The sequence below is a fragment of the Pinus tabuliformis genome, chromosome 5_1 (assembly GCF_031772625.1).
Source record: "Pinus tabuliformis cultivar Carrire ecotype Pingquan chromosome 5_1, CPIR1, whole genome shotgun sequence".
In the NCBI taxonomy this organism is placed as follows: domain Eukaryota; kingdom Viridiplantae; phylum Streptophyta; class Pinopsida; order Pinales; family Pinaceae; genus Pinus; species Pinus tabuliformis.
Window position 1 is genome coordinate 810,510,082 of NC_142305.1, and position 16,557 is coordinate 810,526,638.

Consider the following 16,557-nt stretch of genomic DNA (forward strand, 5'->3'; position numbering starts at 1 on the left):
GTTTCAATCCCACTTCAGCCTTGGAAGTGATGATTGACCCTATATGATTCATTTCATTAGTTTCAATCCCACTTCTTCACCCCTGTGACAAAATCACCCGATGCAATGAATGCCTATGCCATTATCGCAATGAATGCTAAGTAAACTATTTAAAAATCATGAAAAATATAGACTCCAAAACTAAGCCATTTTCTCATTAAATTGATTTGTCAAAAAAATTTAAAAATGATTTAGCTTTGCTTTTGTATACCTTGCTCACAGAATTATTTACTCCAAAACTACGTAGTTGTCTCATTAAATTGATTGGTCAAAGAAATTGGAAATGATTTAGCTTGCTTTTTTATACCGAAATGATTTAGTTTGCTTTTTTATACCTTATTGCCAGAATTATTGTCGTTTTTCTACTTGGGCAGTGTCTTGTAATTCTCCTCTACGAGGTTGATTGCGAATCAAATTTTAATGTGGGTATTCCAAGGCAGAGTTACATTTTAAGATAAGAAGATCCACCATTTGAAATTTATCGGAAGCAGTACTGCGAGCGCAAGCCCTGGCTGCTCAGATGTTGTCCATGGCATCACCATGTTCTACCAAAACTTTTCCCCGATCTTCACACCTCTCGTCTCCTTGTTTATCTCCAACTGGAAGTAAATCTCGTGTCATTGCTACATTATGCAGTCCACTTCCCCTCAACAGACTTTTCATGGTGAAACTAGAGACATCAAAATCTTTTGCGAGTAACTGGAGTCTCGAATGTACCAGGAAGCCATTGCCCCGTTCTCCACAATCTCGACGAGGTCACCTGCCTGTATTCATGATGCTCCCTACAGCGTAAGTAGTGCAACTCTTTACGTTTTTTAAATCGTTTGGATAAGCGATTTACTGTAATTATAACGACGTTAAATCAATCTGAAGTTCGTGTTTGTATTTTTGTTTTCGTGTAGAAACCCCGAAAGAGCCTCCCAAGAGAAACCCGTCAAGTGAGTCACTATTTCTTTTTCTTTTATTTTCTGCTTCCTTGCACTCCTGTTTCGTCTTCAGAATGGATTTCCATAGCTTTTTACGTTAAAATTTAATCAAGCACTAGGGCACGAGATCAGACACCAGTTTGAAACCCTACATGATACATCTCAAATTTAATGGAAGTTTTTATGATCTTTTCCAATGGACCGCAATCTGAGATAAAATTATTTTAGAACACAGCAACTAATCTTTTTCGTGAGAAGGGCGCTTCTACTAATCACAACAACTAATAGCTTGTCTACGGAGTTTGAAGGAAGCACTGTCAAAAAACAGTTACAGCTTACAAATTTAAGTCTTCCCTGTAGAGCCAAATGATTTTGGGGGGTATTCACATCCTTGCAATTCCTAGAGGAAAGCCTCATACTTAAATTTTTAAACAGCCAGTCAGCAGGCTCAACATACATAAACAAAATTGACCTATCTTGGAATCATATTACAAAAATATCACAAAATTGGGACCAAGGTCCAAAATTCAGGAGTTTAATATCAAGAAAGAAATTAAGTTCCTTATGGAAACCAATCGCACTTAATACTGCATATAACAACCAACCTTTTAAGTGCAAGATTATCCACACTAGGTGGTTCAGTACCTCACGCAGCCACAACTTCTCTGCTAGTATTCATATCCCAACGTATTTGATTACCTGGCAACCATCTACATTTTGTGCTTTGGGAATCCTGGTTGCTAACTGTCTGCTCACTGCATTTGTCCACTTATCTGCACGTGGGAGATCTCAACTATCGGATTTTGGCTACAAAACCTTTCCCCTTTGCTGGCTTTGGTATTGTCCCTCCATGCCTGGCTTCTTGCAGTTTGGGGAGGGGTGGGCGGCGGGGGGAGAATCTTTTTGGAAATTGAAATTAAAATCCGTAGCAGTATTTGAGAGGGAGACAGGGCAGGTAGCCAGAGGGGAAGAGGAGTCAGCTAGGACTCCTAATGAAGGATCTATCCTATAAATTCAGGTGGACTCTGACTTTGAAGCGGATGCTTAGCCACAAAGATCCCAAGTCCCTAAGTTTAATTATGTATTCTGTTATTTATAAAGCTTGTTGGTATTACAATTTAGGAATTAGATAGTCATAGCACAGTTAATGCCCTGTTTATGCTTTCTAGTCAGATGGCTTATCGTCATAGGAGGGAATACTTATATTTGGAAAGACATGTTATTTTTTTGATTACTGTGGCTCAGCCTCCTCTGGAAGCTGGCAACAGAACAGTTTGATGTAAATAGTTTATGTACAATATCAATATAATAGATAGCTAAATTTTTTAAAAAAGGAAGGAAAAAATAGAAAAAGAAACATAAACTTAAATTTTTACATTTCAGGATGTTTGGCAATATCTAACCTCACATGGGGAAGATAGAAATTGAATGTTTGTCAGCTTTCGAGATTCTTAATATTTTTTTGATTTTCAACATATATGAAAAATAAGATCCTGTACCGCTTCTCATGTCTACCTTGAGTTGAGAAAGTCATTTGCAAAAATATTGCAGTCTCCTTCTGTTCGACTACTGTATGCGGTTCTTTTTTGACTTTTCTTGCGCTAGATGATGAAGAGTTTGGTGAATTTGAGAGCTGAGTGTAGCTCATATTGCATTTTGGCACACTTAGTTAAATCTATAATGCTGATTTTGGATTTTGCATAATGTAAACAATGAACATATATGGGAGTTTTTATTTTATAACAAATAAAAGAGACTTGTATTATTTGGCAATCAAAATACCGGCTGGCTATACACCTAACCATATACATAGCTTGATTGGCAGTTGCATTTCCATGGATCCAAATATTTTTTTTTTTGAGTTCTACCAATGGCAAAAGATACCCATGTATACAATCTGTACTATGCAATATACACAAATATGCTTTCATCTATATTTATTATATTGTCACTGGCTTTAGAAGCCATGATGTTCACCTCTTCTATTTTTTGCTTTGGGTTGGATGGTTCCATTATTGCATTGCTTTGGCTGGATAGGACAGTGCTCTGCTCCATGTAGATGCTGGATGTAGGGTCGAGGTCTTCAGACGAGTCACTATTCAGAATTGCTTGGAAGAAGGAATCTCCCCGTGCTTTTCAGGTTTTTGGTTGTTTGTTGGAGCTGGGATATCACTTGGGTTTCTGCATCTTTGTTTGATGCCACCGTTTGTTGGACTTCCAAGAGTCCATCAATTGCTAGCGTGTACATTGGATTATAGAGTCCTTCCTTTCTATTTGACTAAAGTCCTTATTACCTTGAGATCTTGATGGGTGCGTTCCATGTGGAACTTCTTCCCCATGGCTAACCTCATGTCTAACGTTTGGCCTCATAGGTTCCTTTCTAAAGTAAAAGTAAAACCCCATGTTTGCAAGCAAAATATATCCAGGTTCCCTTTGTCCATGTGGATGTGAGGACACTGATGCAGTATTTGGTCCTTGGACTTGTTGCTTTCCAAAAGGCTAAAAACACAGAATGTGAGTGAGCCAAGGGAACCACACCTTATTGGGTATTTAAAATCAAGGCTGTGAATAAGGATTGTACTCCTGATTAAGGCCCTTACCACATATTCTTTCGTCCTCGATTGAGTAAATCTTTTACAGCTGAAATGCTGCATTACATTGTGAGGGAAAGATTTGATTTCATTTCCTTCTGATGTCCTAGGATGCTCACAGATGTTCTTCCTTGTGCTTCTAAGGCTAGCAAAGGCTCCCAAGCCAACCATGTAATCTCATCTCTCTTGTATGTGATTACTGGCACAGTGGCAAGTAGTATCTTCTCATTTGTTTGGTTTTTAAAGTTTGAGGGGCCCCTCCACCCTCTCTCATTTTGAGGCTCTTCTTCCCTGAGATGCTTCATGATTATGTGATGTGAATGCATCTAGATGACTTGTTAATTATGTATGAGAGTTAATGTGTACATTATTTTCTATGATTTTGTTTCTTTGTTTGTTTGTAAATAAACTTCTTTCTATTAAACTGATACCAGATTACATAATATCAAAATCCTTTTCCCGTGGTCTGCCAAATTGGAAACCAGACCAATGGTAAAAGTTAATGTATTTTGTCCCAAATATCCATATACTAATTGGATATATACAAGAAGGTCTACTGACCAAGGCTTCATTATGTGAGACAGTGTTGCGAAAATCATTATCGGGAGTAAATCGGCAAGGGGAAAAAATCGGCAAAAAAAATTAAAAAAATTCAATATTTTTCCCAAAAAATCGGGATTAAATCCCGATTTTTTCAAAATGAAAAAATCACTGAATTAATCGCGCGATATTATCGGGAAAATGAAAAAATCGTGATTTTTTGATGTTATCGCGATTTTCGCAACACTGATGCGAGACACTATGCCATAGTACTGGTAAATTCCAAGTGAAGTAAAAAACCATAAGTTAATTGAAACCATCAAGAGGACATGGAAATATCAATAGTGCTTGGAATGGTTGGATTGACTGGAGGTGCAGGATTTGGATTGTTGCAAAGTTGCTCCTCAATGCAAGGCAGTTCTTCATGTTCTTCCACCCTCAACGAGTGTTTTCTATGAAGTTGTTAATGTCTATCATTCTAATTTTCCGATCATTTCGTTCCACTTTTCTTGATAATTTTCTATTTAAAAAACCCTTAGTTTTGAATTATATATTTTTGTATTTTGAAAATTCCTCATTCCCTAGAATATTGGGGGGCCACATTTCCATGTCATTGTTGATTTTTGAGTAGCTTGGGAGGTACTCCAAGCCCTAGGGTTCGAGGTTTGGAGGGTGAAGCGCCACGAAAGTCATTTGTGGGCTTGGAACCCAAGGTTGGGGTTTTGAAATTTGCACCCATCAGTGTTTGGGCCAAAACCATGAGGCATTTTGGACATGAGATGGATGGATATGATAGAGGACAGCGAGGAGAATCCAATGCTTCGAGAATCGTCGAATTCTGAGATGTCCTTGATGAGTTATGAATTTTTTTAAGTTAAGGAATGGGTTTGCACAAGAAGAGTTAAGGTCGGCTAGCTGTTATGGAGGCCTTATGACAACTTGTCAAGCCCTATTGGATGTTTTGATGGAGCTCTTGTATATGATATAAATGCAAGGTGAGATGGTTTCATTTAGGCACATCCAAAGGTGCAACACAAGCGCAACGTAGAAGGAGAGAAGAAGCTCGTTGAGGAGAAGGAATATCTCTGTTCTGGTCGCAGGAAAGAAGACATCTTCAACGAGGAAGGAAAGGGCTGTTTGGTGGCCTTTCCATGGTTGTTTGAAGGGCTGTCTCATCCTACAGCAGGTCGAGGAGGCAGAGGTAAGTATAGGTCTATTTGTGGCTCAAATTTAGGGTGGTTTCCTCTATTTTGAGCAGGTCGTAAGCACAGGAGGAAGGGTTGATTAGGCCGCAGGCCTTAACACCTCAAACCAGGGCATGCGTGGGGCTATTTAAGGGTAATAAAGTGCCCAGATCATCAGCATGGAGGCAGAGGAGACTACAGAAGGAGGCCACAACTATTTAAGGGACTGTGAGGGTATGTTTTAGGGCTGACGTGGGTTATAGTGATGCCCTAACTAGGACACAGTCATACAACAATATGTACATCAGTCTTGGAGCCAAATTTGCCTTGTGTTGGGTCAAGTGTTGTCTAGTTTTGGATCAGTTTTGGTTTGTAGCCTGTGGGAGCCATTTGGATGGATTATCTTGGTGGATGTAAGTCTATCCTAAGAGCAGATCTTATAGTGAATTATTGGGTGCCATTGGACTGGTGGAGGGCAGTGTGTTGGCTACCTAAAGTAGCCCTTGACAAGCAGTCCTAAAGGAAGTGTGACAACTGAAGGTTGGGTGAAGTGTGGAGCCTAATGTGTAGCACTTTGATGGACAAAAGTGATTGCTAGATTGGCAAATTGGAACTCAAGTGTTGGCTAGCCTAGAAGAGCAGATTGGATGAGCCTGTGTTCATTGTAGTAGTGATAGGTGGCAGCCCTCCTGGAGACTCTATGTGTTGTCCTTTGATCGACTAAGGGTCAACTAGAGAGAAAAACGGAAGAGAAGGACCGACAGGACGAGATACGACATAAAAATTGCAGCGAGATTGTCATTGTATCTTGTATCCCTTGTGTGGGAGCCCTAGACTGCTGTATTATATGTTGGTTAATATAAAGAAGATTGGGTTGTTGTACATATTTGTACAATATTTTGTAAAAAGTTGTCTATACTTGTGCATGTGTGATTTACTGCTTCATATTTTCCTTTGTGCAAAGTAGCTTTTGTAGAGATTCTTGGTTTGATGGCGTTAGAGATTCTAACATTCTATCCTAGACTCAAGATCGTGGAAATTCAACATGGTATCAGAGCATGTCTGAGCTACTTTGGAAGACAGTGAATCATCAGAGTGCACAACGAAGTACAACTTAAGAGGGAGTTGGTCACATTGTAGGTGAAGGGCTCACTACAATGTCGAAGTTGCACGCTGGCCTCCGGTACGAGGACATGTTGGAGGGGTTGTCCAACCATAGTCCATGGAAGGAAAGGATCAAGTTGGTCTTGCAAGTCAACAGGATTTGGGAGTTCGCTGAGAAAGCCATTAAGAAGCCAACTAATCCAAAGGAGCTGGAAGTGTGCGAGGATTTAGATACGAGGGCGAGATTGATCATCCTTGATGGTGTGAAGGATCCCCTAATACCTCATTTGTTTGGGAAGCATATTGCACATGAGATGTGGATGGATATTCAGAATGTGTTCCAGGATAAGAACGAGAACCAGGTATTGGTATTGGAGGATAAGTTGAAGTCCACCAAGATGATACAGGGTGAAGGAGTGACTTCGTATTTGATGAGATTGTCTCAGGTCAAAGATGAGCTTGTTGCCGTCAGTGTGACTATTTCAGATTTTGATATGGTGAGGATTGCTTTGAAAGGGTTCACCGAGGAATGGAAACCCTTCATCAAGGGGATCGTTGCCAGAGAGAAGTTGCCAGATTGGAATAGGCTGTGGGACGACTTCATTCAGGAAGAGTTGTGAGACGAGGATCTTCATTTGAAGAAGAGGGCTTCAGATGATGACATGGCACTTGCAACACAAATGAAGGGTAAGCAGAAGAAGGACTTGAGTAAAGTCAAGTTTTTCAACTGTGGTGAGATGGGTCATTTTTCGTTGAGATGTTTGATGAAGAAGAAGGGAGATGACGAGAAGAAGAAAGGGAAGCAGGTCACCAGTGTTGCCACCTCTACTGAGATAGATGCTCTCACTAGGAGGTTGGAGGAGGAGGACTTTGCCATGATCTCTCATTTCTCGCAAGGTACTATCGATGAGGATGGATGGTACGTGGACAATGGTGCGTCAAAACATATGATAGGGTCATAGGAGGTTTTCAAGACTCTAGCTGAATGGGACTCGAAGTTGCACATGGTGTTGGGTGACAAGAGTTAGAAGGAGATCCGAGGATCGAGAGTTTTGCCATTCAAAACGGAGACAGGATGGGTGTTGCGGCTCCAGGATGTACTGTTTTTACCAGGACTTAGATATAGCATGATATATGTCTCGATGATCGAAAAGGAGGAGTTTGAGGTCTTGTTCCAGGATGGAAAGGCAAGACTCAGGCCTAGAGGCTCTAGCTCTGCAGGTATTGTAATTGAAGTTAGAGAGAATGCTCTATAGAGGCTGACGGGCAAGCCTATAGATCAAGGGAAGAAGAAGCAAGCACCAGGTGCAGGCTTCAGAGGGGTAGGTACATATTCCAGAGAAGAAGCTCTAGATTCTAAAGGCTCAAAGGGAGTCAAGTTCTAGTGAGAGCTTGCAGGTTCAGAGGGAGACTTTGCAGCCCAAGAAGAGCACGTGGTTAGTGGGGAGCAAGGGTGCTCCTACAACTGCCAAGAAGGAATCATGGAGAGAGTGGAAGACATTCTAGGAGAAGAAGAAGAAGCAAGATGCTTCCAGTGATAGTGACACTTCCGAGAGAGGTGTAGTTCATACTACAGGGATTGGGCGAGTGTTGCGAGTAGTGATGATGATGACGAGTTACTTCCTAGTCTTGGAAGTACCTCCCTCGCTAAGAGGGAGTGTTGATTTTTGAGTAGCTTGGCAAGTACTCCAAGCCCTAGGGTTCAGGGTTTGGAGGGTGAAGCGCCACAAAAATCATTTGTGGGCTTGGAATCCAAGGTTGGGGTTTTGCACCCATCGGTGTTTGGGCCAAAACCATGAGGCATTTTGGACATGAGATGGATGGAGATGATAGAGGACAATGAGGAGAATCCAACGCTTCGAGAATCGTCGAATTTCAAGATGTCCTTGATGAGTTATGAATTTTTTAAGTTAAGGAGTGGGTTTGCACAAGAAGAGTTAAGGTCGACTCGCTGTTATGGAGGCCTTATGACAACTTGTCAAGCCCTATTGGACGTTTTGATGGAGCCCTTGTATATGATATAAATACAAGGTGAGATGGTTTCATTTAGGCACATCCAAAGGTGCAACACAAGGGCAACGTAGAAGGAGAGAAGAAGCTTGTTGAAGAGAAGGAATATCTCTGTTCTGGCCGCAGGAAAAACGACATCTTCAGCGAGGAAGGAAAGGGTTGTTTGGTGGCCTTTCCATGGTTGTTTGAATGGTTGTCTCATCCTACAGTAGGGCCGAGGAGGCAGAGGTTACAGGTCAGTTTGTGGCACAAATTTAGGGTGGTTTCCTCTGTTTTGAGCAGGTTGTAAGCACAAGAGGAAGGGTTGATTAGACCGCAGGCCTTAACACCGATCAGGGCATCCGTGGGGCTATTTGAGGGTAATAAAGTGCCCAGATCAGCAGCGTAGAGGCAAAGGAGACTATAGAAGGAGGCCGCAACTATTTAAGGGATTGCGAGGGTATGTTTTAGGGTTGACGTGGGTCACAGTGATGCCCTAACCAGGACATAATCATACAGTAGTATGTACATCAGACTTGGAGCCAAATTTGCCTTGTGTTGGGTCAAGTGTTGACCAATTTTGAATCAATTTTGGCTGCAGCCTATGGGAGCCATTTGGAGGGCTTATCTTGGTGGATGCACACCTATCCTAGGAGCAGATCTTACAGTGAAGTATCGGGTGCCATTGGACTGGCGGAGGGCAACGTGTTGGCTACCTAAAGTAAGCCCTTGACAAGCAGTCCTAAAGGAAGTGTGACAGCTGAAGGTGGGTGAAGTGTGGAGCCTAATGTGTAGCACTTTGATGAACAAAAGTGACTGCTAGATTGGCAGATTGGAGCTCAGGTGTTGGCCATGTTGGAAAAAGTAACTATGTTCGGTCTTCAATAATGTACTTGTCAAAAGAATAAAGAAATTAATTTTTATTATTATTATTGTGGCTTATTAAAGCATGGGTTTCATGCTTGGGTCACCATGTTTTAGGTCAAAGTCCCCATTGAGGACTTCTAGGATTTATTTTGAGTCTATATAATTATTGTACATTTAAATAGACCTTTCTTGGGCTTTTGAATCATGTAAAAAGGTTAAGTATTGAGTCAAATATGAATTATGTAACCTCCACACCATGTCGGCCTAAGAGAAGATCAAGTCGGCCTAAGGACCCATTCGACCCCACAAGAAGCCTATAAAAGGAAGGTCATCGAATTCATTTAGATCACGACTTCTCATTCTCTCTCTACTGGGCAGAAGTGCGAAGTAGGAAGCTAGGAGAGTCTGTTGCCAAGAAGCCAAAGTGAATGCGAGTTTGGGTGAGTCTAAGGAGAAGAGAAAAATCGAAATTTGGTGGTGGTCTCACTCTGTTTCGTGTTTGGATTGGGAGATCGAAGTCTTCCAAGTTGGATTGCTGTCGGAAACTGCTGGTTGTTGCATAGTCGAAATTACTTCTGGAGGCTGACTTGGTGTGGAGGGAAGGTTTGGTCTTGGTCTAGGGTGAAGAGTCTCAAAGAATACTATGGAAAGGAAGAATTAATTTGACTGGGTTTTCCCCTCGAGGGGGGTTTTGCCCTGGCATGTGCCTACATATTGTGCCCATCGTTTTATGTGCTTCTGCTTTTGGTAATTGCTTGATGAACTAAAGAAAGAAGATATAAAGAATCGTAATAATAAGAATCATTATAAGTAATTATCAAGATCGAGAAAATCTTTATTGCCTTTCTGATTCTCCAACATGGTACCAGAGCTTTGGTGAAGAAAGAAGAAAAAGGTAGAGCCATTCATAGGTACTATCTTAGGGAAGGAGTCTATCATATTCAAGAAAGATGTCTAACTCTATCAAGGGTGAGAACAAGCTTGCAAGAGCATTTAACTACAAATCCTGGAAGAAGAGGATTGACCTAATCCTCGAGAAGAAGAAGGTGCTAGATTTGGTAAAAGGAAATGTAAAAAAGCCTACCGAAGAAGCCAATGATGCCGTCAAAGTGAAATTTAGGGATCTGGAATATGGATGGCAATGACTCTAATGGTAGAAGGATAAAAGACAATCTTGTCCCATTCATAGCTAACATCGATCATGATCAGGAGAGGTCTGAAGCCTTGTCGAAGCTGTTCACTATTAAGAACATTGGTCAAGTAGCAAGTTCAAAGAATGAACCGAGGAATACGAAGATGACTAAAGAAGATACTGTTGCAACCTTCTTTGTGAAGATAACTAGACTTAGGGATGGTCTTTTAGCCATCGATGAGATTATTCCAGGCAAAGAATTGGTGATCACTGCTATATTAGGATTGCCACCCTCTTGGGGTGCATTTGCTTCAGGTCTCAACAATTGGAAGGCAGCTCCCACCTTTGAAGAATTATGGACTGCATGTAGTCAAGAAGAATTAAGGATCCCAATTGTTGCCAATCCTGAAGAAGTATGAAATGCATATGTTGCTCGTCATAAAGGAAAGAGATCGAAGGGACCAAGGAAGAAAGTTGACATGTCTAAGATAAATGTCATAAGAAAGGTCACTACAAGAGTGATTGCCTCGAGAATCCAAGGAATAAGAAGAGAGGAAGAGATCAAACCAACTTTGCTGAAGGAGACTCAAAGAAAGTCAAGCTCGAAGAACCCGACATTAGGGACTTACACTATTAAGTCCTTTGCTTGTAGCTTTACCTATCTTGTTTTATATGTTTTAGAATTTATAAGTTTTTAACATATTTTAGAAAAAGCATTTTGTATTTCTTTAAGTTTGTAGGTTTCCCTCAAGCTTTGGAGGGAGCTCCCAACAACTCTCAAAGATAAGTATCTCATGTCTTTTCAGTTTTGGGTTCATGTACTCATTTAGTTTTGATTATATTAAATACTAATCACCTTTCTCCCTCTGTTGTCTTGATTAGGAAAAACATCTGCAAGAAGGAGGATCTCTCAAGACAAGGTTAGTCAAGAAACAAAGGTATGCTTTGAATACATTGATTGAAAGGATTATTCATTTGATGATCTATTACTAACTTTGTTATGACTAGTTGTATTGAATCCTAGTGATTCTTGTTTGGGTGATTCATCTCTTGATAAATCTACCCACCCCACTCATATTCTTGATTGACTATGTAGAACCCTAGACAGGTTCTGGAAAACCCTAACCAAAGGGTATGCTAATGTGAATGTCTGAAATCCTAAAGCTGCTTAGGGTGATTGTGAAATGCTAGTTGAAGTTTTATTGATGATGTTTGGGATTTTGGTGTGATTTGGAAATCCTAACTTGTTAGGATTGAATGATGAGGTCTAAAATCCCGAACCTTTGAAGTTTTGGTAATGTTGGGTTTGCTATGTTTCTACATTGGAACCCTAGCTCATTAGGGTTTGGTGGAATGTGTGATTCTACATTGGAACCCTAACTCATTAGGGTTTGGTGGAATGTGTGAGCAAGACCCTTACATTGTCTTAAAAATGTTTTCTTTGGTATGTGTGTGTTTGTCTGATCAAACCCTAGTGTAATCAAAATGATTGTGTGTCTAACTCTTATTTGATATTGTTGTGAAGTTGGGTTTGACTAACACATGATATGAAATGTATTTTTCATGATGCATATATATATATATAGCATATATATATATATATATATATATATATATATATATATATATATATATATATATATATATGTCCTTTTGGTTGAAATCCTAGGTTGATCTAGGTCAAGATATATTTATGTTATTGGACATATGATATGCTTATGTATGGTTATGAATTCCTAGATATGTGTGCTGACCTAGTCATTGATGGTCATGAGTCTTAGGATTTAATGGAAGTCCTTGTTTGAGATTCTAGGATGATGATATCTGAAAATCTAGGGTTTAGTAGTTAAATCCTAGTAGTGACATTGTCTAGTGTGAAATGTAACAATCTGAGATCTATGTATGTAATGATTGTTGAGATTGTGAAAAATAAAATTCTAATTTTGGAATTAAACCTTAGTCAAAGTAAAATATCTGGAATATGATGATTTGAGGTTTGTATAAAGTTTGGTGAATTTGTGAATTCTAGGGTTTTGTAGTTGATCCTTAGTCGAAGTAGAAATCTCTGATGATTATATGATTACTTGAGATGTGTAAGAGATTTGTTGAAATTTGAATTTTTGGTTGAGTTTGATGATTGCTCAAAAATCTAGGGTTTGCAACTAACCCTAGTAGTAGCTGGTCATGTTAGTAACTGTTGGATGGTTGATTGAAAAATCTAGGGGTTTGGAACTAACCCTAGTGGAAGTTGGTCAGGTTAATGACTAAGCTGTGATTGACTTTGATTCTTTTGTATGAAATCTAGGATTTGCATGAATCCCTAGTGAGAAGTCTAACATATGTATTTTGAAAAGTTGTTAGATGTTTTATAGATCTATATGTGTTTTGAATTGTCTCTAGGGTTTGCTACATGTTGTTGCAAGGTATGTCATACCTTTGAAAAACACATTGAAGCCCTAGATGGAATGAATGTTGTTATGAAGTAGTATAGGGTGTATGACTAAGTCCCTAGCAAGATGTTGAAGAGTGTATGTCTCTTGTTTAAAAGTCTGGGTATCTGATTTATATAAAGATGAAATGCTTCCATGATTTCGATATGGCTAACTCCAGGCTTCTATAGATTTGGTTGTAATTGCTATCTAAGCTGTGCAGATACACAATCTTCAACTTGGTGAAGATGTTTGATGTGACAAGCAAGCTGTGCAGGTACACAATCTTCAACTTGGTGAAGATGCTCGATGTGACAAGCAAGCTGTGCTGGTACACGATCTTCAACTTGGTGAAGATGCTCGATGTGATATGCAAGCTGTGCAGGTACACAATCTTCAACTCGGTGAAGATGCTCGGTGTGACAAACATGATGAGGTTGATGTTAACTCTGATGAAATGGTTGACAAGCAAGCTGTGTTGGTACACGATCTTCAACTTGGTGAAGATGCTCGGTGTGACAGGCAAGCTGTGCAGGTACACAATCTTCAACTTGGTGAAGATGCTCGGTGTGACAAACATGATGGGGTTGATCATAACTCTGATGAAATGGTTGGAAGCCATGGAAGATTCTCTGATGTCGAAAAAGGAGTTGATCTCCCGAAGGAAGCATGAATAGAAGAAATCTCCCTAAGATTAAGAGGGAGTCTGTATAAAGAGGTGTTTCCTAGTTGAGAGGGAGGGCATAGCTTGGTATTAATTGAAAAATGAATTTTGGAGGATATGTTGCTGCAAGAGAAGTAGGAAGGAAATAATATGATCGAGGAATCTTCTGTCAAAGATTCGGTTGATAGTCCTACTATGGAAAGTTGAGAAGCAACATGTGTCATTTGTAAGACCCTAGAGGTTTTGTTTGATTATGTACATGTGAAAGTATATTATTGATTGGGGTTATGTTTGTACACGTGAATCTCTCGAAGGAAAGCATGTTGGTTACCAATCAGTTTGATTGGTCATTCTTGATCTGCTGGATCAAGTGGTGTTGAGGCTTTGTGAGTGAAGCATTGCTTGGGGAGACATCTGGCTGACACTTTGTGTTGATGTTGAAGTCCCCGAAATTGGAAAGGTGGTGTTGATTATTGAGCTCTGTTTTGGATACACACCTGGATTTTTGGGTTGGTGGTTAGCAAGTAAGCCTGATGGTACCTAGAGGGGCTGAAAGCTTGAGTCCACCTTATTCCCACTTTGATAGATTGCCCTGGTCAGGAATCTAGTCCATGGCATTGCGGTGCCTAAAGTTCTTAATGGTTCATATAGTTTGAGATCTTCCATTGTATATGTACATTATAAATACCTCCTTAGTTAAGAGGGAGTGTTGGAAAAAGTAACTATGTCCGGTCTTCAATAATGTACTTGAGTCATTATGTAATGTACTTGTCAAAAGAATAAAGAAAAGGTTTTTTATTATTATTATCGTGACTTATTAAAGCATGGGTTTCATGCTTGGGTCACCATGTTTTAGGTCAAAGTCCCCATTGAGGGCTTCTAGGATTTATTCCGAGTCTATAAAATTATTGTACATTTAAAGAGACCCTTCTTGGGCTTTTGAATCATGTAAAAAGGTTAAGTATTGAGTCAAATATGAATTATGTAACTTGCACACCATGTCGGCCTAAGAGAAGATCAAGTCAGCCTAAGGACCCATTCGACCCCACAAAAAGCCTATAAAAGGAAATACATTGAATTCATTTGGATCATCACTTCTCATTCTCTCTCTATTGGGCAGAAGTGCGAAAATTTGTTTGCTAGGCAAAATTGCGAAGTAGGAAGCTGGGAAAGTTTGTTGGCAGGAAGCTGACATGAATGCGAGTTTGGGTGACTCTAAGGAGAAGAGAAAAATCGAAATTTTGGTGGTGGTCTCACTTTGTTTCGAGCTCTGGATTGGGAAATCGAAGTCTTCCAAGTTGGACTGCTGTCGGAAGCTGCTAGCTGCTGCAAGTTGTTGCATAGTCGAAGTTACTAGGAAGAGGTCAATCTTTTGGAGGCTGACTTGGTGTGGAGGGAAGGCCTGGTCTTGGTCTAGGGTGAAGAGTCTCAAAGAATACTATTGAAAGGAAGAATTACTTTGACTGGGTTTTCCCCTCGAGGGGGGTTTTGCCCTGGCATGTGCCTACATCTTGTGTCCATTGTTTTATGTGCTGTTGCTTTTGGTAATTGCTTGATGAACTAAAGAAAGAAGATATAAAGAATCATAATAATAAGAATCAGCACAAGTAATTATCAAGATCAAGAAAATGTTTACTGCCTTTCTGATTTTCCAACAGGCCAACCTAGAAGAGTAGATTCGATTAGCTTGTGTTCATTATAGTAGAAGTGACTTGCAGCAGTGATAGGTGGCAGCCCTCCTGGAGACTCTATGTGTTGTCCTTTGATGGACTAAGGGGCAGCTAGAGAGCAAAACAAAAGCGAAGGACCGACAGGACGAGATATGACATAGAGACTGAAACGATATTCTCATTGTATCTTGTATCCCTTGTGTGGCAGCCCTAGGCTGGTATATTATATGTTGGTTATTATAACGAAGATTTGGTTGCTATACATATTTGTACAATATAAAAGTTGTGTATACTTGTGCATGTGTGATTTATTGCTTTATATTTTCCGCTGTGCAAAGTAGCTTTTGTTGAGATTCTTGGTTTGGTAGCGTCAGAGATTCTAAGATTCTATCCTAGACCCAAGATCATGGAAATTCAACAATCATCCCCATTTTGGAAAGTTGTACCCTTTTCAAAGTTTCATGCATCTTAGATCCACAAAAATGTCTTTCATGAATCTTTAAGGGGCTTTCCATATAGCTAAAATCCATGCATCATTTGACAACCAAAGCCCAACATTTCCACCAAGTCCTGGTGCAGTCCCAAATGATTATGGAAGCAACTATAAATGTGAGTTGTGGAAATGGATTGCAAGGGATTTGAAATTTTCCACCAATCCCTTCATCAATTTTCATAGTTTTGTATTTAATTATTTTTTAACAATAATTATAGGATTTATATGAGGCGAAAATATGTGGCAGGTTCATGTCGCGGAAATACATCAAAGACACTGAGTGTTTACTAGTTATTCAAAGCATATAGAGTTGTATTTGAGCCCTCCAGAATAGCTAAAAAAAGAAATATAGTTTCCAAAAAGTTCCTAATTGAATACAACTAGTAATAGACCTAAAATATTTCATACTTTGAAAAACATGCAATTCAACTTGGGTTATTGTCTTCATTGGCCATGATAGAGGCTTCTTGATTTGCCATTTGTGCATACATGTTCAAATTCAGGAGCAGGGGAGCAGAGTGCCTTGAATTCTTGATTGCAGAGTTGACTAAGGGAGTTGGAGAGCATGAGGCGAGCTATTTGCTTGGCAAGACTGAGTCTAATTTGTCCATGGTCACTACTACCTGAACTGCTAGAGAGTCACTACTCCTTGAACTGCTAGAGAGTCAATTCACTCTTGGAAGCGCCTAAATGTGTCTTGTAATTCTTCAATGCACTGTGCATGGCTTTGTAAAGACTCTTGCAATTTTGGCTTTTCCCGAGAAGCCATTCGTGAGAAGAGAAGGCTGCCCAAAGATAGGGGAAGGCCGTCGCCCATAGAGAAAAAAATGCCCAGTTTAATGGGCACTGTCGAGGTAACATATGATTGATAGGAGAAGTCCAAATGCTTCATGGAGGCCATTAGTGTAAGATGCCCCAACCTAATGGCG

The 16,557-nt window shown here is 39.9% G+C and overlaps 1 protein-coding gene across 2 annotated transcripts in view; it reads left to right on the forward strand.

Moving 5' to 3' along the window:
• The first annotated feature begins 393 nt into the window (after window positions 1-393).
• LOC149167399 (ATP-dependent Clp protease ATP-binding subunit CLPT1, chloroplastic-like) overlaps window positions 394-16,557 on the forward strand; it is a 251,782-nt gene continuing 235,618 nt past the window's right edge. The window contains exons 1-2 of one of the 2 annotated variants that reach the window (XM_089432972.1): window positions 394-828; window positions 942-977. In XM_089432972.1, coding sequence (XP_089289098.1) covers window positions 560-828; window positions 942-977 — 305 coding nt within the window. In that variant the 5' untranslated portion in view covers window positions 394-559. The remainder of the gene's footprint in view (window positions 829-941; window positions 978-16,557) is intronic. The other variant, XM_089432971.1, reaches the window with a different exon arrangement.